The sequence below is a fragment of the Zosterops lateralis genome, assembly GCF_965231275.1.
Source record: "Zosterops lateralis genome assembly, chromosome: 6".
Lineage (NCBI taxonomy): Eukaryota > Metazoa > Chordata > Aves > Passeriformes > Zosteropidae > Zosterops > Zosterops lateralis.
The window spans coordinates 11,899,043-11,925,405 of NC_139761.1; the positions used below are offsets into that span (position 1 = coordinate 11,899,043).

The 26,363-nt window shown below is 41.4% G+C and overlaps 1 protein-coding gene across 1 annotated transcript; it reads right to left on the bottom strand.

Annotated features, from left to right (window-relative positions):
• Nucleotides 1–1,761: 1,761 nt before the first annotated feature.
• YY1 (YY1 transcription factor) lies at nucleotides 1,762–26,215 on the bottom strand. The gene is made up of 5 exons (XM_083863686.1): nucleotides 25,277–26,215; nucleotides 16,183–16,345; nucleotides 7,720–7,780; nucleotides 5,056–5,214; nucleotides 1,762–3,966 (listed from the first exon to the last, which is right to left on the bottom strand). Exons 1-5 carry the CDS (start codon nucleotides 25,971–25,973, stop codon nucleotides 3,784–3,786), a joined length of 1,263 nt encoding a protein of 420 aa, XP_083719812.1. The 5' UTR covers nucleotides 25,974–26,215; the 3' UTR covers nucleotides 1,762–3,783.
• Nucleotides 26,216–26,363: the final 148 nt, after the last annotated feature.

A 26,363-nucleotide genomic window follows, 5' to 3' on the forward strand; every position in this document is an offset into this window, starting at 1 on the left:
TCCACCCCAAGCTCCCCTTAGTAGCTTTAAGTGCGCCAGGAAGATTAGTGCAGCTAAATGCTCAATGCTGACACAGACATGTTTTACTCCTCTCCTCACAGCACCATTACATAGCAGAGGGTGCTGTACAGATGAAAGACTTCTTAAACTTATTCCGAAGTGCCATCATTATAGATGGCACATTATAGACAGACATTATAGACCAACCAATGCCAGTAGCAGCTTGGACTGATTAAGACTTCCCAGACAGATTTGTCTAGCAGCCCTGATGAAAATTCCAGTTTTTCTCAATTTCTTCAAGGTATTGATGAAAATTCGTTTTTCTCAATTTCTTCAAGGTATTAAGGCAACACTTAGAAGAATGATATTCAGCAGAAACTGTCCTCAAGTTTATGCATCTTAATTGAGTAGAAAAATCAACCAGCCCCAGTTTTTCCAAGGCATACTGACAAAATATCCTGTGAGCTACATGATCAGCATGTGGAAACAACTGTTATTACCACTGCCATGCCTCTTTATCTAGCACTTTGAAAGGATTCACTTTCTTCAAACATTTTAAAGCCTCAATACTTTCACCATTTCTGGTAATTGTTGCATCTTCTCCTTTTTACCTACTGTGGAATTAGCAGAGAGAAACGATCTCCTCCTACCCTTAAAACTACATTATTGCTGACAAGGTGTTGTCAGGATGTGTTTAGTATTTGGCTTTGTTGATTGACAACTTGCAGCCATTACAGGGGGAAGTCAAAATGCACTACCTCAATTCCACAGTGAGACTCTTCGAACAGAAGATAACTAAAATTCAGTGCAGGTTCAGCTGAGGTCCTGGCATTCTGTTTCACTAAGGATTTATTCTCTTAGCATTTCAAATCTCAACCTGCAGTCCTCCAACAACCTTTTCAAGAAACACTCTCCACAAGTAATTAGTATTTAAGTTTAGTTTGTTTTGCATTTACTGACAGACCATAGAGAGAAGTTTAGTCAGTTCTACCTTTAAAGTTGGTCTGAGTTTGCCTCCTTTCATTTTGACAGCAGAACCAAACAAGGTATATGTAAGATCAAATGAGCAGTAGAATGTGTAATGAGCAAGCATGGAAATTTTGTGCCAGTTTTAAACCCACATTTCTACCACCCCTCAGATTCTCCTCCCCTTACCTGAACTTGCTCACAAATTGGTGGTGTAATGCAGGAACTCGACAGCATGCTAGGAATGGTGGTTTCAAAGTCAACTCTGTTGCTATTCTCAAATCCTGTAACTTCTTCACTGAAAAACCTTGAGGAAAACTCTGGAATCAATTAAGCAGGATGTTTTAAGAGCAAGGTGTGCCAATTATACTTTAAAAGCTTAAACAAGTTACAGCAGCTGCTCAGTGCTAGTATTTATTCATACTCAATATGAAATTAAGTACTTACAAAGCAAGACCTTTCAAGCTACTGAGTATTGCTACTTACACTCAGGAGTATATTGAGTGCTACTGATTTGAGGCCTAGATGGAAATGACTCTCCATAATCAGATGCAAAATAACCAGAGGCAATAACAGTTACAGTTCCCAGTTGGTCCTCAAATCAATATTTAACATAGCTTAGTCTCAAATGTATGTTCAAGGTAACATAGTTCAGTCCCTAATGTATGTTCAAGGATGAAATACTGACACCTTGAAATTCAATAAATGACTTTATGACACGGGAAAGCAAACTTCTGTGTAAGCCTAACAACAACACAGATACTGCTTAAGAAAAAATATAAGGTCAATTAGAACTAGACTGAATTAATTTTATTTCCTTCCAAAAAGAATAGACACTAATTTAACTGTATACAGAATTTAATTTAACTATAACTATACAAGTTTCAGTATATTGTCCTGTTCAAAAACTGCTTATATATAAAAGAAAAAATACTGCCAAAATTCTAACGCTTACTTTACAATTAAATGTCCCAACTTTCTTTCTACCCCTAATAACCTCAGACTAGAATTGCAGTGTTCAGATTAACTTATGTATGGATGAAAATTCCCTTGGTCTTAAGTGCAGTTTCTTTATTACCCATGTTTTTGCCACTACCACCAACACTGGACTCAAAATAAAGTTTTACAGTATTAGCAATGAAAACTTTGATGAACCTTTTAAGAACAGAATTCAGAAAAAGATTAACAACACTTTTTACTGCATTAAAATATGTTACATGCCTCTAAAAAATAACTTATGCATTTCTCTGCATTTTCTTCTGTTTATTAATCTGTCACATTTTACTATAGTATTTGCTAAGTTTTCTTTGAACACTTGAACAAATGAGAAGTAACCACTCTCAGTTAGACCATCAAAACTCAACTCCATCGAGTTCTCTTAGAACTTCAAGTTCTTGTTTTGAAACATAAGGTGTCCAATAAGGTTCCAAGAATTTTTATCATTACACTCAAACAAGTTAGCCAACAGAAGAAACAGGTTTTTTTTTTTCCTGGTATGATCACCCAAACCCTACACCATTCCTCCACTTTCTACTGTTACTGCATTTAAACCGCCAACATGCCTTACCTTGACTAAGCAAAGGTTTCCATTTAGTTATTTCCTGTACTGTTTTACCTAGTTGCTGTCCAGGCACACAGAACACTCCCCACTACACTGCCAAGTCTCCAAATCCAGCGTTTCAGTTAATGGAATTCTAGGTCACTCAAAACCAGAATTACAGTCAGCAATTCTGTTTAGATACACCACCTGATGTGGCATTAACTGCATCACAAATCACTGTAATTGAATACAAAGTAAAGGAAACTTGAGTTTATTTAGCTTCCAATTTCTGGGAGGTCAAGAGGAACTAGAACTGCTCTGGACAACAAAAGAAAATTGACTGCGCTTACAGATCATTTTCTGCCAGATTCTTTCTTTAGGACCACTGTTTTATTGTTGTCCTTTCTATTACATGGGGGATGTACATATTATCAGGTGTTAATAAACGGTCAGTGCCTGTACAATACATTCTACAACTGAGCACCACTTTCCGTAACTGAACAGGCAAAGAAATTACACTGAACATCAGCATCTGGCAGTATTTCTCCAAAAAAAGTGACTAAAATGGGTTTAAATTGATTAACACTATTAAATCACATCTAATATTTGATACTACATGATTTCATTACAGCTATACGATACAATTATACAAAATGTGTTAACATCAAAGAATACAACCAAAATTAAGATAGCAAACAAAACCTATATAACTTTTTTTATCTTTACAGGAAAATACTTTTGAAGTATGCATGTAACTGCCCATTCTTTTAAAGAAAATCTACCGCAAGCAAGTTATCAACCTCCAGAAAATCACACATAGCATTACTACGCATATCCCCAAAAAGTGTACAATATGCACACTTGGAATACAAAATTAAAAAAAATTGTAAGCAACAGGTGAGCTTCATATTTATAAGAATGTGAAAAGAAGTCCAATTTTAGCACTGTTGTATAAAGAATTGTCTTTTCTGATGCAAGTTCAGATGAGCTGACCCGTCCGGTTGGGGCCACACTTTACAAAACACCGTGTTCTTGAAACAGGGTTACAGACCAAGGTGGAGCATCTGAACAATGTCAGCTTAAAGTTTTCTGTTGCGGTTGGTTGCTTTTTTTTTTTTTGCTTTTTATTCACTACTTATCAAAACACGTCCTTTAGGTTTGTAGGGTTCTTTTTTTAAAATTCTTTCCTAGAAACAATATACAAAGGGGAGGCGTATTTCTTTCCAATTGATTTTCCTGTAAGATGCTTTTGAGTTCAAGAACGTTCTCCTCAACCTTCACTGGTTGTTTTTGGCCTTAGCGTGTGTTAAGATGTGAGATTTCAGGTTGGTTGATTGCGCAAACTTCTTATTGCAGCCGTCAAACGGGCAAACGTAGGGCCGGTCGCCAGTGTGAATTCGCACGTGTGTGCGTAAATTGAAGTCCAGTGAAAAACGCTTTCCACATCCTTCAAACGTACACTGTGGGAAGGAAAAGAAACACTCTGTCAGCCAGTGGAACTCGCCTCCATCACTGATCAGAAAAACAGTCTTCTTTAAGTCACTAGACTGCATGAACATGAAGCCAGAGGCTGAAGATTGTTATGGGTGAAGATGGGGGATCCCCTGTGAACTGCACTGAAAACTGCAATACTTCAGTATACAGTATATATACAATACTGTATCTATTTTCAAAGAGGGAAATAAATGATCTCCACTTACACCAAAAACAGCTTCTCTGCATGTGAAACAGTACCTACACTGTATGACAAAACACAAACAGGATTTCACATCAGAACTTCCCCCTTTGGGCAATGATTTGCAAAGATTTTCTCATTTTACCTGCTTTACTTTTAAGATATAAAAGGCTTGATATAAAAAGGGCAGCACATTTAGTGTTCAATACTTATATTTACTACACAGAATGTTCAGTGTATGCATCCAAGAGAATGCATACTGCAAATCAAGTTTCTGAAATAATTTATTTTAGATAATAATCAACAACAAAACCCCTACATATCTTAAGTGTGTTCTGGGCAACACATATATGCTCAAGACTAAGAATAACTTTCAAGATTTATAGGGAGTATCACATGAAGAGGGCAGGGGACCTCTGGTGGCAGAAGCCCATGTGACTCCATATAAATGGAAGGAGATTCAGTGACACCATCATTTTATTGAAAACTGATTAATAACCCCTACTGAAAATTAGCACCCTGAGGTATCTGAGCAAACAGCCCCAAGTCTCAGTTGTCCACAAGTGCTAAGCTGAAAAGATGCTGAGGAGAAAGAGACATTTTCTTACTTCTCAAGTAACTGCAGGCTTCATTTTTGAAGAGGGCAACTTTACATCATATTTTGATATCTCTCATGAACATCCAATTTGCCAATTTCTAAGAGAAGTCCATGTAAGTAATTAAATGATAGCCTAATTAACTTAAGGGGACTCCCAGTTTTTCAGGTGCCTCGTCTGATTTTAGAAAAGCCCTAGTATGCCCCAGTCCTGTGGAAGGCAGGTTACAGCTACAGTGTCCAGTGTTCCCAGACTCAGTGGTGGCAGGTGAGCAGTACCTGAAAGGGTTTCTCTCCGGTGTGAACCAGCTGATGCCGCTTTAGCTTTGAGCTCTCCACAAAGGCCTTGCCACACTCTGCACACACGTGTACTCGAGGGCCGTGGGTGTGCAGATGCTTCCTCATGGCAGAGTTGTCCCTGAACATCTTTGTGCAGCCCTTTAAAAGAACAGTGAAGCTCAATTAGTAGATAAGCTAGTTCTCATAAAGAGGGTTTTATCTGCTACAGTGCAAGCATTTAAAATGCTTTTATATGCTGAATAGTTTCTTAAAGAGTTGGCCCTGAAAAGAACATCCCTTACATTTATCTTTAAAAAAGCAATAGAAGAAAACTAATATTTTGAAAAGCTGACAAAAAAAAAAAAAGGCAAAAGAACAAACCCTAAACCGAATCCCAAACAAAAAAATCCCAAACCCTTTCCTCACTCAGTATTAGGAGCCATGTGCAGTCAAATGAATAATAGGACAGTCTCATGGAGAAGATGCAGCTCTGACAGAAGCAAATGAATGAACCAAACAAAAGCACTTAGCAGGTTTCAGAGGAAAAAACAAACAAAAAACAAAAATCCAACCAAAAAAACAGAAGACAGATGGAGAGCTCATGGATACCTATGGTATACTCTTCAAAGTGCTATATTCTGAGAACTACAGTACTACAGTATACTGTATAATCTCTAATATACAGATTATTCCCTAATATGCACAACTGATATGTGCACCATCGCCCAATGTTCTGTCCTCTTCCTTCTGTCCTCCTGATTTCTGACAACAAATGGGGCAAGAGGGTTTCCAGCACGTAACAACTTACAGGAACTACCTTGTCCCACTTGGCAGCAGCAGACTGATCACTACCACCTTGAGACAGAGAGTGCCACTGCTGCTGCAGTTAAAACTACAGAGTGATACTGAGCAGTGGAATAAGATGGGACTACCGCCTGAGTTAGTTCCAACTCAATCCAAAAGCAGAAGATAAATTAACTCAAGTACAGCATCTAAAGTCTTAACCTAGGGGTCAACCCTGCATTGACAGAAGAATACCACTTTTGAATCCAGAGTATGCTTAAGCCAGCAGTGACCCGGGACTCTATGCACCTATCTTTCTACATTTTTTTCACTTCTTAGTGACAATCAGTGGATATCTATCATCTGTTTTATAAATGTCTTCCTTAAGGTTCAAAATCCCTCATAAAATTCTATCAATAATCATAAATCCTGTTTGTCCCACAAGTGATGCTGTTTAAATTTATATAAAACTAGTCTGCCAACATCATAGTGTTATGAGGCATGAAATTTAACAACAGGACCTAAAGGACCATTAAATCTTAAATTCTGCAGCCTTTTTTTTTTTTTTTTTTTCCTAAACAAATACATTTAAATAAGCTTTCTTTCTTACAAAAAGGGTGAAATGTCACTCTCAGGAGTTCTCTCTTCAGACACTAGAACCTCTTTGAGTACTTTTGAAGTATTGTGCCACGATTCATATTGGCTACATGTGAAGTATTGTGGCACATAGCAGAACTGGGTGGGGCAAAGCAGCGCCAAAGTAAATAGACCATCAACTTTTTTTTTGCATATTTTTCAAAGTCCCTTCTTGCCTCTGAGAGCAGCAGGTACAGCTACAGTATTTTTGTTAAACTGAATTCCTAAATGCAAAAAGCCTATAAACACTACAAGATAGAAAATGGAAGGATAGAATGTTCTTTCCCGTCCCCCCATTTAGATGAAGTTGAGGCTATGAAAAAGTAAATCAAAGAAATGGAGGTAACATTCCTTGGTACAGTAAAAAGTAACTGTTCCTGTATCTCTGCATACTGTATTACAAAAAAATGACACTTTTAGATGTGGAGAATTGGAAATCAATATAAGCACAAAGAGGAATTCAAAAAATTCCTTACACCATGGCTGTCAGAAAGTAGCCTTCTATTCATGCTCTCTAATAGATAACTCTAATCTGCCCTGATTATTTGCTTATGCTCACACTTATCTAGACCAGAAGTCAGCAAGATTGTTTTTGTCTTTTTTTGTTACAGACTAAGTCAGCTAAAAGAAGTACTACAAAAGCTGGATAATGCAGTAAAGCCACAGGCTACCAATCCAGGTGACTGGCAACATTTATTGAAAACAGAAGCTTCCTTACTACCAAAGGATCAGAATCATATCTCCAAGATGCCTGCCTCTGTCTTGCATGATGATGCACTTTCCAGCTCTGTGGAATGTAATTCAGAGTCTTCCAATAAAGCTGACTTTGGCATCTGCACCATAAATTGCTGATTCCTGATCTAGACTCCAAATCTGTCATAGTTTCCAAGCAGAGGATATATAGATCTTAGGAACGTACTTTGAACAGCTTTCAGAACATTCTTTCAAGTATGTATTCTTGGGTGTCGGGAAATCACAACAGTAAAACCAGCATGTTAGGGACTGTGCATCATGGTTACCAGAAGATTAGGGATGCACTAACCTTAAGACAAGGAATGGGAATAATATATTATTCAGTGAAAGGTTTTAAAGGAAGCCTCTAGAGAATGACAACTAAAATACATTTAACTGAGTGTTCTCTATTAACAGTAAGGTATTTTAGTTGTTTATTCTCAAGAGAAAACATCAATACAAAATTCTGATCTACAAATTACTATCTACTCAGACGCTGAGCACTTCACTTACTTTGTGAGGACAAGCTATCGTTCGTGGAGCATCATCTTCTTTAATTTTTCTTGGTTTCATTCTTGAAGATAAAAAAATACAACAAAATATTAGTAGAAACACATTAGTAGACAGCTCTTCTCCCCTAAGTGCCTACATAATGAGCACATTTTATCCCTCAATATTACATGTGTCAGTGGTACTCACTTTAACATTTTCAAAACCTTCATAAAAATATTAACAGTATAAATTTAGCATTTGGAATGCTCTGCTTTTCCAGAAGGACCTCTCAAATACAGAAGAAGACATTTAATACTATATTCTTAATCCTCTGAATATGTGGAAATTGAGATAATTTTTTTCCCCCTGACATATGCTAATTGTAATTAGGAGGTTTTGTTTGAGAACTCCATTTTTGTTGTGCCAGTACCCATGTGGCCTATTTAGCTTCACTTCCTCTCCATCCATGCAGCAGGACATGAAGGAGTATAGGTTCAATCATTCTGCAGTATTTTCATCACACAAGAGTTCTAAAGAAAACTCTACAGAAGTAGGGAAAGCAAAAACAGGCAAGTTGTGGAATCTACACAGACAATACAGACGTCCATTTCAACCACAGCAAACATTTGCAAACGGAGTCCAGACTTCTCTGGTACTGTCACACTCCTATGGCTGAAATCTGCTTTCACCTGTTTCCTTCACATGGACTTCTGAGAGAAGAGGGTGAATTAAGGCAAGAGCAGTGAAAAAGCTACCTCTGAAGTCCTGAAGAGCCAGGAAAATCATCTTACAACTGCCAGTGGAGTGATATGTGATGGACAAGTCTCCTATGGCTGTCAGCTATCACTGGTCCCTCACTCTGAGTCCTTTCACTAGTGCAGGTGTAGCACAGTTCAAGCAATCTACAAGTATCTATCAAGTATCTACAGACTAAAGCACTTGACAGCCACTTCACAGACAACACTAAACCCCAAGGATTTAGAAGTTGCTTTTCTTCTTTTCTCTGAGTGGGCATTTGGAAAACTCCTGCTTGCCTCAGCATCTCCAGACTACACTTAGGTACAGAGCTAACCTGAAGAACACTTGAGTCTCCTGTAGGGTTACAAAGACACTTACAGATATTAACAGTGACTTGGGAATGGTGTAAAGTATTTGAGCAGTTGAGTAAACTCCTCTTGTGCATCACAACCAAGATTTCATCGACTTAAGGGCAGAAACATTCTGAACACAGCAAACATCTTTTCCTGTACAGAAATGTCCTCATTATCTTAATTTTCACTGCAGCTATTTTTTTTCAAGACTGCAGACCAACTCAGTTGACTTTATTGATTAGACTTAATTTATATAATCCAATTGGATACAGAATGGTTGTGCTGTTTTTAGTTTACATAACCTCTTTGAGTAAAGTATTAAAATACCTGGCCCCAAACGGGTGATTGGCATTAAATGACTGCACTCTCCAGTGAGGTACCAGACTCATTAGTACTACAGGTACTGAGGCTGTAGGAAAACACACACACACACACACACACACAAATTGTATTTACAGTACCCCTACAGAAAGCTTTCAATTACCTTTAGCATGAGATACTCTTTGTTATATCTATGTGATTTTAAAAAACAGGAAAAGGGACAGAAATGAGCATCTGTAATTGTTAAAATGGTCACAGAAGAATGACTTGACAAGATGGGACATGAGAGAATAGAGTGTTGTGATTTAATTCCATTGGAGAACAAACATCCTTAGGAGACAAAGCTGGTGCCAAAAACACCTCCTTCTAATTCAATCAACCTGTTCAATGTTGGCTGAGTCATCCTCCCAGCCTCAAAAAAATAAGCAAAAAAATTTTCCTAGGTCTGATATCTGTGTCCCTGACATGATCAGATGAGTAAAAACCACTATTGTTCCAAAGTCTTAATTGGCCACCTGTAAATGGAGTGACTAGACCAAGAGAACTGCTAACAAGAGATGTGACAAGTAGCTTTAGTGGTCGGTTGTCTGCATTTTCAGCTTTGTGTAAAATCCTCTTCCTGACTCTTGTATCTCACTTTTGGTATTAAATCACTCTTTGAGAAAGAAATGCAACAGTGTCATCTCCAACAGGCTGTTGAGGTAGAGAAGGAAAACGCTCTGGGCCAGTGCAGTAAGGGAACCTGAGGAACCAATTGCAGGTGAACTGGATGGTCGGACATGGGACAGGCTGCAGCATCAACATACAGCTTACATTTTTCAGTGCAGTGTCTGATCAGGCACAGAATATGAATGTCCATCCAGGACTTTTTAATGTTCAGGCTTTGTTTCTAAATTAAGCAGCATCAGCCCAGTACTACACTTGAACATTTGGACACAAATGACAAAAAAGTTCCGTTAAAAAATGAGCAATTTTACGTCTTTTCGTTTTTCATGGAAGCACAGCAAGTTAAGCCTAAAATGTGGAACAAGACTGTGCTTATGCACAGGGTTCCACAGATAACCAGGCTTATCAACAAAACAGCTGCAGAAATGCAAAAGAAGAGATGGCAAATGGTGTCCAGGTTGTATCTCAGTGCCACAGGCAGGAGGAAGCTGCTGGGCCCTTTGTACACCTGGATTAAAGTCATGAGGGCATGAACACCACAGGCACAGCTACAGGACCACTGTGTCAAAAAATGTCATCTTGCTCACAAATCTGCAGAAGCCATATGGACAATCCCTCGAAGGAGAATTTAAAGACTTACATATTCAATGCATTAGAAAAAAAGATTTTGGTCTTACTTTAAAATTAACTTTCTGCAAAAGGAGACCAGACTAGAATCTGTGCTGTTGATCTTAATTACACAGGTGCAGGTAGCTCTTGCTGGTGGTGGTTAGACTTTTGGCTCCCACCCAGTAGAGCATCTCTACCAGCTCCATCCAAGTTTTCTTAGCCTGAAACATTAATCAAAAACAGAACTCTAACAAATATATATCACTATTTAGCACAGCTACAGACACATGCATTAATACTGGGATGGAACCTCAGTTGCCTTTGCAGAAAGTCAATTAAATGGCAAGACCAAAGTTTTCACTTCTGCAGTAAGTTTACATGCAGTTCCACCTAGCAGAGGCAACTGCAAACCAATTAACTGTGCAAATCAGGAAGAGTACCTTTGGATCAAGTCACTGGGACACTGCAATTAAAGGCCACGTCTTAACTTGCACAGGGGGAGTGGTGGGAGGGAATGGGTGACAGCAGAGGAAGGAGGAATGTGTGCAACCCAATAGCTTTACAGAGTGAGCTGCATATAAGCAAGCTCCCTTACCCATGCATAAGGAAGACTGAGGGAAATCACAGCTATTAAACCACTCAGTTTCTCAAAGTAAAGAAAGCAATATTGTCACTGTGTGGTACTGAAAGTTAAATCTAACTACCTCCTTTCATCTACACAGCTGAACTGAGAGTACTTCAACCTAAGAGAACCTTAATCCCCCCCCTCAAATGCCTGTCAAACTCCACAACCTACAGACTTGTAAATTGATCCAATTTTAACAGCCATAGAAACCATATTAAAGCTGGGAAGAAAGGAAATAGAATTCAAATAACAGTATAGCATTTCCCCCTTGCTCCACAATCTCCCCTTTTTTTGCCAGTGCTAAAGAGTTCTGTATTCTCAGCTCCTTTCTGCTCCCTCTGTACAAAAAGTTAACCTTAACAGCTTTACTCTCTCTCTCAGGCAGCTCCTTTAACACACCCTAGAGGTCTCTGATGACCAGCAATGACATTCACCTGTGCTGATGGCCATCCCCCTCTGCCTCCCCAGGAACACTCAGAGGTAGAAGAAATTATTCTCTCTGTTCAGTGTTATTGGCACTGCTGGTGTGTTCCCCCCATTCTGCCATTCTCCTTGCACTGCCCTGCTGAGCAGAACCAACTTGAGCATCACTACTGCAGGAGTTTATTCATGCTGAACAACTCCTGGAACTGGCTAGACTGGCTTTTGGATAAACAAGATGAAAGGGGAGTGGCACAAGGTGTCCTAGGAATCTATCTACATAAAACCCAAGAACAGCCAGTGTCTGACCTGCTTCAGTCACAGTTAGGAACAAAAGTGACATAAGAAGTTCTTTCACTCCACAATCCTGGCAAAAATTATGACTATGTTTGTTCCAGTGATGAGGAATATGCTATGTGTAAACAGGGACAGTGACCTGTGCAGTGTGGCACAGAGCAGATCTCCCTCCTCGAGAAGAATACTGGGCAAAGCAATTGTCACTTTATTGCCCTTTAAGCTTCTCTGTAACAAGAACAAAACCAATACAAAAGCAAACACCTTATAAAGAGGCCTAAGTCATAAATCTGGATGACCAGAAGGCTTTGTCACTTTTAAGAAGGGTGTCCAATTTCAAACTCTAATGCAGTTTCCTCTCCTTTGTTTCCTATAGGTTTGGGAAGTGGGTAGAAAGGAAGGCCAGTCCTCACAATGGCTCTCCTTCAGAAAAGATACCAAGATCGGCAGAAAATAAAACCACAAAGAATAAAGTTTTTACCACCAGGACCCATTACTGTGCCAATTTCCCAGCTACAGGATATTCCCTTTTATTTGTTTTACCAATGTCTGTGTTCTGCTGTCCTCAGCCAGTTCAGTCATGCATTTGGAGGACAAGAGGAAGGGAAGGAGTAACCAGAGATATCCTTTTTAGTGCTTGCTTTGAGGGAATTTGCCATATACATGTCCTAGAAATATCCCTACTACCTTCCTAAGTTTTCACTATCAAGCAGCTATGATTTCTTCATAGCTAAACTACTGAGCTGTCATCAATTTAGATTTGGATGCAGCATTTTACTTCATTTGAAGGGATTTCCAGTTTTCCAGTCAAAGGTATCAAATGAAAACATGGTAATTTATTAGGCTTTGTCCTTCTGAGCAGATCATTCACAATTAACATCTCACATTCTGATACAATTGCCCAAGAGAATTCCACCCTTTTCTTTTTTATTGCATTTTTAAAGCATGCTAGAGAAAATTCAAGATTCCTGAAAAAGAATAAAGTAATCTGTAAAAAGTGATAAATTGCCAGGCAGGTGTAACTTATGGTCATTTGTTTATGCATTACTGAACATGTCCATGTTCTGACACAGCCTATTTATTCACAATGTTTTCAATGGAATCATAGAATGCATAAAAGCTTTTCCAGGAAAAACTGTCAGAGTTCCAGTTAAAGGATTCAGATTCCTGCTACATGACTCAATGACATATGCTCCAAACCAGGCAGTGAAAGACAACTGTATCACAAGACACCACAACCACTCACTCTGTGAAAGCTGCCGAGCTCTGAGCACTGGTGGTCACTGCAGATGCTCAATTACTACAGTTGTGAATAATTTTTTTAAGGGCTACAGAGCTACAAATAACTTCAAACATCAGGTTTGTCCCTGCATTACTTTTCACTAACTAGATCATGATCAGAATACCAGAATCCTGCTCAAAATCTACTACCACTAGAATTCAAGCTTTGTCTGTTAAGCTTAACCTCAGAAATTTGTTCCTAGTAATCAATCCAAGTATTTCAAATCAATTTATTCTTAATCCAAATAAGCTGTATATGTTATAAACACTGCATCTAGCCTGATTCAGAGGAGGTAATTTCTACAAATGTATGGTAAGATTCCTTCCTACTTTAATGAAAACCAAATAGCAACTCTACATAACTTTCTTTCAACTACACACAATACACTTAGCATACAATTTTACTAACCAGTTCACACTTCCTTGTATGTGGACTGTCACAATTCTTTTTTTAAATAATCTAAATACAAATTTGTAATTCAAAACCCTACAGCACGTGAAGCTCCTTAAGTTTAGAAGCAATATTCAACTTCATGTGCTGCTAAAAGTCTTCAAAATTCAGCTACTGAGAATTTTGACCTTCTGAATTTTAAAGCAATGACCAATGTTTGACAATTTCAGAGAACTTTATACTAAACAAACATTCTTCTAGCATGAAAAAACTGCTCCTTGGACCTCCAAAGCCAATTCCAGCCATGTAAACCCATTTTTTCTTCCGGCTTGCCATGCAAAGTTCCTAGGGATACTGCACACAGCAAAGTCAACAAGACAATTGAACAGCAGCCTGCAGATAACAGTACTTGAATCTGTCTTATTAGCTAAGGAGTCCCTTCAACACACTTCACTGCAAGAGGACAAGACCTTAACAAGAAATATTCAAATTCTAACACACTCATACTCTTCAATCTCCGAATAATCAAACACAATAATTTAAGACATAACATACAACTGTAAGGTGAGAGTAAAAGTTTGACAGCCATCAATTCTGACCAAGAAATCAAATAACCTTTCTTAGAAAATGCATTAAATTTTTATGTATCTACAATTAAGATGTGAGAACAGTTTTTCCCAGGTTTTGAGCAACTTGGGGATATTACTAAAGATGATATCCACACAAGGTGCTTCCTCTACCATCATGCATTCATCTTCTGACTGAAAGAGATTACATTCTATCTGCTGTAAAAAAAAAGAGAAGAGAAAAAAGGCTGCACACATAAAACTGAATCTTTCCACTATTGCTACAAATTCCAGCTCTGGAACTTCCTAGAACATTCTACTATAAATATATGAAAGTAATAATTCTAAAATACTGCCAGCAGCCACTATTTTCTCAATAGAAACCTAACTAAAACATTTTACAATATTCAGAAATATGCAGACACATCAGAAGCAGCCTGGTCATTTCAAGAAGCCCAAATCCTGAAAACCATTTCAACTATTCAACTCAATCTGAAGAAAAAAACAAAATCAGTATTTGCATGGAGAATACCTTGTGAGAAACTATTTCTGCTTCCTAACAAAAGACAGCTATTCAGTACTTCAGTGTCTAATAGAACCAGAGGGTTTAGCATGTTTTAAAGTAATGGAGATCACCACTCTTAACACACAATGAATAGAAAGAAATATAAAAGTAACCGTTTAGAATTGGAACACTATGTACACTCAAGGGTATCACTTAAACATTTGCTTTCACAAAAAATTGTATGAATTCCTCAGCAAATCCCAGAGAAAATTACAGTAACTTTGATAAATGATAGCAAAACACAAAAGAAGATTATCAATAGCTAGAAACACCCATCACTTCAGTCAGAACCCTTTTTCAGATGTTTGTGATGTGCTTTTAGATGTTTCCAGGTAAGACAGACTGAAGCATGAAGCAAATCCTGCAGAACTATTTTACTAGAAGTCTTCAAAATTCACAGTTCGATGGCTTTAGTGAAAGTAACTGTGGGATGAGGCTGTGCTGTTATTCTTCCTGCATAAACACACTACAGAGTAACAGGACAAAACTTGTAAAAAGCAACAAGATCAAAAAGGTGAAACAAGGGTGAATGCAAAAATTGAAGACCAAGATCCAGCTAACCAAGAAGCCAGACCAGAACTGGTGTCAACAGTCCCTGCCATCTAGTAACAACCTGGAAAAAGGTACACACACTCTCTACTAGGTAGTAAGGATAACAACATCTGAGTGTCAGAACTGTGCACCTGAGCCCTGAAGAATAGCCAGCTGCTAAAAAAATAAAAATGAATGTGGCTTTTCCCATGTTTTGCTTTCGGGTTGGGAAAATCTGGCAGCAGCAGGCAGAGCGAGCCATCAGCTGTGCCCTGGAGACACTGCACTCAGCACTCAGGCTGTCCCTGAGGAAGGGGACAAGGGGACAAGGGGCGGCACCTCGGCGCTCCCGGGCCGGCCTCGCGGTTGCCCTCTGGCGGCCACGGGCTGCCCGAGCACCGGGCCGGGCCCAGCGGACACTTTCACTGCCCCCGCCCCGCCCCGAGCCACTCCGCCAACCCTGAAAGCAAAAGTCACCTTGTCACTCAGGTCAGCCCATTGATATGTAAACGAGCGACAGTTCTGACTCACCAGAGAAAACCCAGGCCGTATAGTTACCAACTGTGAAACTGCAATTATCGGCGCACTTGAAAGCGCAGGACACATGATTTAAGATCTTGAGCTTAAGAAGAAGCAGGTGAAAAAGAACGGGAAGTGGTGTTGCCAACCAAATCCTGTAGCTTTGCTATTTTGTACTGAACAACCTGAACGCAGCATTTCACTTACTGGATCCTTTGGCTCCCAGGAATTTAAGGCTACTCATATCAAAGAAATATTCTGTCATGTAAAATCACAGAGTTGTTTGGCTCGGAAGGGACCTCTAGAGACCATCTAGTCCAACCCCAAGGCAGGGCTACCTAGAGCAATGCAGTCTATATCAATGTATTTAGGTCCTGTCTAACCTAATAAAACTAAAGACTGAATGCACTGAAGAATTCACTGCTGAATATAAAATCTTGTTATTTTAGTTCAGAATAGAGTAGCTGATGCTGTGTTAAGTCCCTTGTTTTAGAAGGTAATTAAATGGAATAATAAGCCATACTAAATATACCATTTTGCCTGACAGTTTCATAATTAAACCAGTGAAAAAAAAGTATTTCTGAAGTTCCTTTTTTCCTACTTACCTAGCAAATTCAGCCAGTTGCTTGGGGTCTGAGAGGTCAATGCCAGGTATTCCACCAGGAGGAAGTTTCTTCCCTGTCATGTACTCTGAGTAATCTGGAGGAGAATTCTCTCCAATGATCTGCTCTTCCACCACTGTTTCATGGTCAATATCCTTTTTATCATCTGAAATACACAAAATACCGCGTTCAATACATATTAAAGATCAAAAACAGCATACAACTTATTAGACTACATCTTAATACAAATTCACTATTGCTGTACATTTAAAAGAATACACTACACTTCCACATTTCCACACTAATTGTGAAAAGACACCCGTATAGTTACAGCCTGAAGAACACAAAAAGAATACAGTGAGTGAGGAAAAAAAAGCAGAAATTGCATATCTACTACTTTAAACACAAACAAATACAGAAATCAGTAGAACAATTCTATGAATATTGGCTGCACTTGAAAGATAATGTACTTTTCCTGAAACAATGCCTAAATATTTAATTCCCTTAACATTTTCAGGACTAATCTTCACTATATCCGTGCTGACACTCAGCAGCAGCCCCTAACTTTGCAGGCCTATCAGAAGAGCAGCACACACTTACCCTATGATGTCAGGACTACTGAGCTACACTTCACAGTCTTCAGACTTCCCTGACCTCCAAGAGAAGTGTCACAGAGACAAGAAATTTAAAAATAACCGCTGATGGGCTTCAGCACCTGCCTGTAAAATTGAGTTTTTCTAACACTTGCAGACAGATCTCAAAGAAAGCAAGTAACTCAATCGTGCATCTCTCTCCCAAGGGGGCTTCTTCCTTCTGTGGCAAAGGCCAGCCTAAGCTCTTTCCCACTCCACTATGTCAACAGCAGACTGGGATTATTCAAAGCTTTGATCTGCAAGCCAGTTAAGATACTCTTCTCTGCTCTAGAGCTCCTCCTATGAATTTGTGCTCAAGGACTGCAGTGAAATCAGGTGGAAGACCTGCTGTTGCTGTCTACTCACATTCATACCTTAGAAAACATTGTACCATGCATTCTATCTCCTCATGCTATTTTATAACAGAAACTGAGAGACACAAAAAGGAGAGAGAACAGAAACATCCATCTATGTTCCTCACTATGGTGTTCACAGCAGCAGAAAGGAAGACACAGCAGCTACCCTGTTTTCCACCCCCAAATACACCTGGGACAACAGATGTATATATGGCTGTAACTACTCAACTCAATGTAATAGAGCATGACAGTACTTCTCCTACTATGTGTATGGGGAGCAGACTCTGGAAATTGTTTTATACACAAGAGGCTGTACAAAAATAACAGGAAGTTTTATTTTACAGATATTGTTTAAACAGTGGAAACGCAAGGTGGCAGGACAGAAATAGTCTTTCCCCAATTAAAAAAAGATAGGAAAGCATAACGTAGAAAAAAATGTTCTGGGGTTTTTCCCCTAAACAGAAAAACAGGAAATAACATTAGTCATTACTTAGGCTAGGAAAGAGAGAACAAGACAAGCAAATAAAAGAAATTTGTGTGTGGTATATTTCTATTCAATTTGTAATGCCTGCTTTTAATGTTTGCCACTGAGCTATTTCTAGAAATGTTACTGCTAGTTTGAGGTTTAATCTGATCTACCAGATCAAATAGCAGTTCATGTATATTCCATGGTGAAAGAGGAAAACAGACTCCAATGCTGCAAAGACAGAAGTGTAAATAAGAAAATACTATCTGCAGCACTAAACTCAAAATAAACTACAAAACTTACTATTGACCTTTTTAGTTGTCCACTCACCACACTACCCTTTCAGTCTCTACCAGTGCTTTCAAAAAGTAACTGGATTTACCTTAACTGAGGATTACACCTTAAGTTTTACAGCAGCTGAAGGGGTTACAAATTCAAGTCAGTAAGCCTCTAGTTTGGCAACAATTTGTTCTTTCTAACAGAAGCTTGAAAAAGGATTAGGTAGGGGAGAAAAGACTCGGAGCTCAGAATGGCACTGAATTTCTGCAAAGCTAAAAGTGACACCTTCCCTGTGCTGTAGACTAGAATGAGATCAGCTGCCCTCCACGTGACCGTTTCAGCAGCTGCCCAGAACGTGCAGTTTGACTGTTTGATGACATTCGTAACACTGACAAGTTTTCATTTCCTGCCTCACATCAGGTGCGTGAGTCAACTGGGAAGTTCTGTATGTGTTCTTAAAGATCTTCTTTTCTTCCCTAGTGTCAAGGTTTGCTAGTCTACATTGCTTGAGGACCAAACTGAAAGCGAGCCTTCAGTGGCTTTACTTCCCAAAAGCCTGCCAACAGAAGTTAATTGCACAGCTATTTAATTCCACAGACTACTGGACAAAACCACAAAATATTATAAACATATTGCTTGGGTAGAGTAAAACATAAGAGAAATGATTGTTTAGTATATTACATTTATATGAAAATAAAAAACCACCACATTTCCCTGTAACAAACAACTGCATCTCTACAGTTCCTCCACTTCTAAAAACAAATTTAAAGCAAATCAACAAAATACAAAACAGTTACCTTGAAGTGTTAGATTAGGCTAATATTTCTGGAAAAGTAGCAGCAGACTTCAGTAGCTCTTTAGTATTGTGACTATCCTGTAACATTATCAGGACATTGGGAAAACAAAACAAAAATACAGAAAAAAACACCCCACTCTTTTTGAGGAAGTTTAGAAATGGAAAAACTTTATCAATGTCCTCTATGCACAAATTTAGTTTATTTGTGATGGCCTACCAACCTGGACTAGGCAGCTCAAAGTCTGGAGGGTAAAGTGCAAGCAAACTTTTACTCAGGCTGAACTGATCATTCTTGCTGCAAACTGGGCAAGTTAACTCTTTGCTGGTTTTTTGCCTTTAAGCAAGTCCTAATGCCCATTATAGGCAAATTACTTCCCCCTTTTCCTCTCATGAAGCATCAGAGAATCAAACACACTGCATCCAAAGCAAAACACAGACACAACCCTGAAATTACCCTGACACCTCTGGATGCCACTCCCTGCAAGTTAAATATGGACAACAGAACCATGGAGCCGTCAGGAAAAGGAAATTAACTACTACATATACTGTCTGATCTACTTTGTTTTGTCCCTTAAAACCTCCTAAGAGTATAGCAGACTCAAATATAAGGCATTCGGCTGAAGAACTATTCTTATAGATCCAATGCAGCTTTCTCTAATGAACTTGGAACACAATTTTCATGGCCTCCCCCTACATCCTTCTATGCCAACTTATATTAAGGTAGATACTTTGTCTAAACTGTGTTGTTCTATGCACCTTTCTAGGACATACCCGAACACATCTTCATGTTCAATATCCTTCCAGCTGCATGTCTCTCACTGCCCCCTAAATAGGGGCAATACACATATTGAACTGGATCTACTTAGGCCCTTCAAAGCAAGTATGTCAAACATTCTTCTACTAAGATAAGTGAAAGTTCGGTGTTTTAGACAGTTGTGTCTTTTGACTACCAGTGAAACAACATGAAGTTTTAAGAGAGCCAAGCCCAAGCACTGAAGTAGGAGGAAGCAAAATAAAGGGGATAAAACTAGTAACTCCATGCAACAAATCAATAACAAAACATGGTAGAATCTGCTTCTCAAGACTTTATTAATCACATTTTGCTCCTATTACACTTTCTCCATCTATTACAGACCCCTCTGTTACATTGAAAAATCCATCTCTTGCCCCAGAATCCCATTATTTTGTGCATTTCTTGAGTAGCAGCTGACAACTCTGGAACTCACCAGCTTACTAAGATGATCCTCTTAACTCTCAACCCTAGAAGCTCTGTCATCATTTTTTCCTCAGTTATTCTTGATTTTATTGTATCCCACTTTAATTTTTTTTTAATCTCTGAGCCATCCTCCTCCTTTATTATTGAGCAAGGAGAAGACATTGTTGTTCAATCAGTTTTCATCTGAGCAAAACAGCGTGCAAAATGGAACTCAAGAGATACACCTGGTAGCAAAGCAATGACACCTGATCCTACAGCTTCCACCTCAAGGCACCAAATTAAAAGACGTTCTACTTAGCCACTAAAAGGATGAACAACATTTAAGCTTAAAATATGATCACACGGTTAAACACATTTGCTTTTAGGAACAGCTGAAAAGCAATTACAGGATAAAGGATGTATTCGGCAGCTGTGCACTACCAAGGCGCTGTGGTAACAGCTTGGTTATTGCTACCACATTGCAATCTCCTCAGGCAAATTAGTTCATTGGTCATGTTTGGAAGCAAAGAACTGTAATTAGCTTGTTAAATAATACAGTTATTTAGCAGACACTTCTGAATGTTAAAATTCCATTTTGCACAGTATGTCATTTTTTAACCTAAACGGCTGCTAGGTTACTTTCCCTCTGACGTGCCTTGCACACAGATGGAGAAGAGGTTCTTCTTTCCCTGTGTCACCCATCTCTTATTTCACACCACTGAGACATGAACTGACAAAACCAGTGCATATATCAATAGTCATCATCTGACTTCAGCGTTTACGAGACTGTGCCGAAGCACTGTGACCTTCTGAATGGTCAGCATAGGAGAGACTTGAGCGCCCAGGGAAGGATCCAACAGCAAGTTAGAGGATTGTAGTCTGAAGGTGGGCTAAGAAGCAAATTAACTGAGTTATTTTAGATGATGAACCACAATAATGTATTTCACCTTCAAAACTGAAAATATATTTTAAATAAATGCAGAGAAGTCTACCTTATCACTGAAAAAAATGTCTGGGCAGATTCAATACTCAGAGCAGAAGCCTGTATCATTGCTGTAATCGGAGTCAGAAATGGATTGTCATCTTGGTATTTTAAACCAGAGAACCACTTTCTGCCTCCACTATAACAAACTTTATAAGAAGATCGTTACCTAGCTGTCATTACAAAGCATTTTGGCCATCCTTGATATAGGCCCACAAGTGAACTAAGTGACTCATCTATCATTTATACTACAGAAGACAACTGGTCAGACAGCAGATGGTTATTTTCCTCACCCCTACAACCTGATGAAGTAAACTGAAAACCCTTCTATTTTTTGAGACATTGAAAGTTTAAGAAAATTTGAAGAACCTTCTAGAAACCAAACATGAACTCCCCAAGCTTCCAAATAAGGTTCTGCAGCACAGGCTTCCTGTATTATCAAAAATAATTTCCAAACCATACATGTAACTTCTGCATCTTTGTCCTTTCCCATCTAGGGATGGGACACTTGAGCAGTTTAACATCTGTGGGCAATGTCTGGTTGTGCTCCTTCAGCCCTTAGCTTGCAGATTATGCTAACAGTAACAGTTTAAGCCAACACCTATTTCAGGTTTAAAAGCCTGACAGTCATTATCTAAAAGGAGATGCAGTTACATCCATTTTTTTTGCCTTCGAACTTAAGCCCCAATTGCCTGAAATTTCCAGCATTTGGTGCAACCAGCATTTAAGCACCACCTTCCCAAATGTTCCTGCATGCAAGAATCAGTTTTGCAAGCACCATCTGACAAAGTGATTTCTCATGATTCTTCCCCTCCCCCTTCACTATTGTGCGTCCAACCTGGAAAAATTCACTAAAGACAATGATTCAAGCTGAATGCAGAAAAGGTACAAATAAATTCCACTTGATAAGAACAATTGTTCTAGTACAAACTGGAGTATCTCACTTGGAGAGCTCCATTAACTATATGCAATTTTCTGATATATACATTTTATATAAAGTAAACACACTATAGGAACATGATTGAACTATTCACCATATACCCTCTTCAACTCTTTCAGAAATACACCTTCATTCATGAATACATGAAGAAAGACAAATAATTGTATTCTCAAGAACTGAAAAGGTGATCTGAACTAGAACAAGGCACTCCTGCTTCAAACTAAACACTTTAATCATGGGTCACAAGTTTGATATCACCATAGATTCCAAGGTGATAAGAAGTTATGGTAAGTCTAAATTGTTGCCAACAACAGTACTGCAATTTCTAAGTAACCACATAACAAGACAAGGATTAAGTAGTCCCCTTTAGTCACATTGCTATATATTTCACAGATTATTTCTACACACTTCAAGAGGTGCTACAAGACATATTATACTCATTTATGGAAAAAGATTTATGATTGGTTAAATTTGGTACCACCCCTGTACAAGCCAGTATAGTAGCACCATCAAACAGTAACAAAGAATTAATTCATGTTGTCTTCCCACACTGTGGTGAGCAAAGTGTCCTTCTTCCCAATTCAAAATCCTATGCACAGCAATATAGGGCCCATTGTTTTATCTTGATGCATGGCCTTATTTGTGACTTGTCTTTTGATTAACTTTTCATTTAGCTTTTAAAACAGTCAATTGAATCAGTGTGCAAGCAAATCTTCAATTATGTCAAAATACAGATTCAAACCTACCATATTTCTTCAAAAGAAAGTAGTTTGATTCTTTAGGTAAACTTTACAAATACCCTTTTGCAAGCCAGTGATTCTGGATTTTCTTGGTGTTGATTTAGTTTGAGGGTTTTTTGGGGGGTTTTTTGGGGTTTGGGTGTCTGCCTCAAGTTTTGCTTCTTTCTCAATTTCTCTGGCAACAATTCAGTCTCTTAAGTCTCAGGGAAAAAAATTAAAAAAAAAAAAAAAAAAAAAAAAAAAAAAAAAAAAAAAAGGAAAAAAAAATTCCCCGCATTTGACCACATCAGACCACTTCCATAACATTAAATATACTGCATACGAGGTGTAAGACCCTGTCCAATATTCTCAGTAAAACTTCACAACACTCTCAACTGAGCAGGTTATTACCAAGGCTCTTTTAAGCTGGGGGGTGCTGTCTGCATGTGCAAAGGGAGGGGAGATCAAACTTTTTCCCTATGTCTTTGATTTTGCTTTTGGAAGTGCGTTTTTTGGCAAGCCAGACTAGGTATTCTTTCTTCTTCTGCATCATGGATATAATTGAGTTAAATGTAGCAATGCAATTCAATATTCTGTAAATTATAAGTGGGTATCATTCCTACTGAGCTTGCATGGTCATGCTCCTAAACAAGAAAACCACCAAAATCAATAAGGCTACCCCTGATATAAAAGCTGTGTATGTGGAAAGAGAAGCAAATTTATTGATTATATACATGCTTCACTTGGGCCAAGTAATAATCAGCATGCAGTCCTAAGGAAGCATCCTATCAGGCACTCAGAATTTCCAAGTGCAAATGCATGCTAGAAATTGTCAATTGATCTCAGCGAGGTCCTGCATCCTGCCAGCTCATGAGTCATACAGCCACTTGCATTCAGCTACCTCCAGCAGCTTCCACAAGCCAGTAGACTGTATCAGTTTCTATTATCTTTTATCTTTCTTGGATGGTCAGGTCTAAGAAAACTACTAGCAAGGGAATTTATTCCGTTTCATACAGTGATACAGAAGCACAAAGAACACCATACTACTAAATAGTATTTAGGAAACTCTTCATCACGAAATAAAGAACTTCAATCAAATTCATTGGGCTGTCAACTCACACGCCAATAGTGCCAGATACTCTGTGAAACTTGCTAAAGTAGGCATCTGTATTTAGAAAGAGAGTAAAAATCCATACCACTGTGTTTTCCATCTTTTCTGGCAGGATAACTCAGTTGTCCAATATACCTTCCCTTCTACACTGCCCTTTCTAATAACTTCTGGTCATTTGCAAACACAATAGAGTGCAAACATTTTCGACTACATCAAAAGCTTCAAGAGTCTCTATCTTAGACCCTTTCTAAAATATTCGAAAGAGCACAGAAATTATGATATGCGACACCGATTACCAACTTACTATTCAAAAAGCACCCACCAATTTCAATGTTACATGAACTGTACTATTTGACCTCTTTTTTTCCACATTTACGTAACTTATGGACAGAACTCTGATTACAGAGCAATGCTGCCGGCAAGACATTTTTGTAAAAAAATATTTAAAACTAAAGTGGGTAGGGCAGATGTACATCAGCTTTACTCCAAGTCCCACATACTAAACACCTTCACAAGATTTTATTGCCTTTAAAAGACACTCCCACACACACACCCAAAAAAAAAAAAAAAATTTAAAAAAAAAAATCTTTAAGAAACAAAATCTCCCACGACACGGTCTCCCTGTGCTTACTTAAAACGCTTATTTAAAGCTTCAGACCGAGTCGAGGAAAAGCCCGACGGTTTCCGAGCGCCAGGCAGGAATCGCCCCTTTCCTCCCCGCGGCTCGCAGGGCCGGAGGTCAGCGCCGGAGCCGCCCCTCCCGGCCGTCACCCCCGGCGCCCCCCGGGCTCCGCAGGGCCGGTGGTTTGCGGCCGCCCCTCCGAGCCGGCGGGAGGCGCGGGCAGCCCCGCGGGGGCGAAGAGCCGCTTCCCCTCGCCGGCACCGCGGGCTCCGGGCGGGGACGCCCCACCCACCGCAGCGGGCCGGGGCTGGGGCCGGGGCCGGGCGGCACCCGGGCGAGCCGTACACGGTATTTCGGGGTTCGCCGTCCCCGGGCCGGGGAGCCGCGGGGTCGGGGCGGGCGGGTCTCCGCCCGCACATCGCGGTCGCGGCCCGGCGCACACGCCTCACTGGCGGCCGCGGGCGGGACGGACGGGAGAGGAACGGCAGGCAGGCAGCCGGGGAGGGGCGGCGGGACGGGACACGGGGGAGAAGGAGGACAGAGGGCGGCGGCGGCGGCAGCCGGGGGAGGGGAAGGCGGGCGAGGGGCAGGCGCGGAGCGGGCCCCGCGGGGAGCGGCGGCGGGGCGGGGACGGGGGGAGCGCGGGGAGGTTCGCCCCGCACCCCGCCTCCCCCTGCTGCAGAAACTACGCCATTGCGGCCTGGCCCGGGAGCCGGCGGCGCTGCCGCCCGCCCGCGCACCCCCCGCCGCCGCCATCTTGGCGGCTGCCGCCATGTTTGCCTCCTTCCCCCCGCCGCGGCCGGGCAGGAGCGGCGGCGGCAGCGCAGACCCCGCCATCTTTTCGGGGAGCCGCCATACTTGCCCTGGCGATGAACATGGCGGCGCCCATCGCACACATCAAAACATGGCCTCCCTTCAAAACAAAACTGTCCCGGCCGCACCGCGCGGCCGCCGGCGGGGCCCGCGGCCCAGGGAGGGAGGGGTCCGGCGTGCACTTACCCGAGGCCCACATGGTGACCGAGAACTCCCCCTCCAGGGTCTTGATCTGCACCTGCTTCTGCTCCCATTTCCTGCCGCCGCCGCCCTCGGCCCCGCCGCCGCCTCCCCCGCTCAGGTAACTCTTCTTGCTGCTCTTCTTGCCGCTGCCGCCCTTCTTAACGCGGCCTCCTCCACCGGCCGAGGAGGAGCCGCCGCCTCCGCTCTTGCTGCCAGCGGCGGCCACAGTGACCAGGGTCTGCTCGATGTACTCGTCCTCCCCGGCGGGGGCCGGCACCGGGATGAGGATCTGGTCCTCGAACCCGTCGTCGGCCCGCAGTCCGTCCGAGTCGTCTCCCCCCACCACCTCCTCGCGGGTCTGCACCAGGATCACCTCCTGGTGGTGGTGGTGCAGGTGGAGCTGCCCCCCGCCGCCGCCGGCCGCGCCGCCGCCCGCTCCGCTGGGGTCCCCGTCCGACACCAGCGGCTGCAGCGCGATCATGGGCTGGTGGTGGTGGTAGTGATGGGGCGGGTGGTGCGGGCCGCACTCCTCGCAGCACTCGTCCTCCTCCTCCTCTTCCTCGTCCTCCTCGCCGCCCACCACGGTGGTCTCGATGGTCTCCACCGGGATGGTCTCCACCTCGATCTCGTGCAGCTCCACGATCTCGGCCGGCATCTCCGAGCCGTCCGTGGCGATGTACAGGGTGTCTCCCGAGGCCATGGCGGGGCGAGGGGGGGAACGGAGAGCTCCGGGGGCGGCGAGGGGGCTCCGGTCCGCTCCCCTCGACGGATGGTGGGGCTCGGGCTCCTTTCGCCTGCCCTCCTTCTCCTCCTCCTCCCCCTTCCACACAAACACCAGCGCCTCGCAGCCAGCGACAGGCAGGGAGGGAGGAGGGAGGGAGGGAGGCAGCACCGCCAAATCCCGGCCGCGCTCCCTCGCGAGACTTCCGCCGCTGCCGCCGAGACGGACCCCAGCCCCGGAGGCCGCTGCCGCCGGACTCGCCCCCCCGCCGCCGGGCGGCCAATGGCAGCGCCCGCCGCGCCCAGGCGAGAGAAGCGGCCAACGGGGGCGCGCCGTGCCGCAACGCCCCGCCCCCTCTGGCCCTCGTCG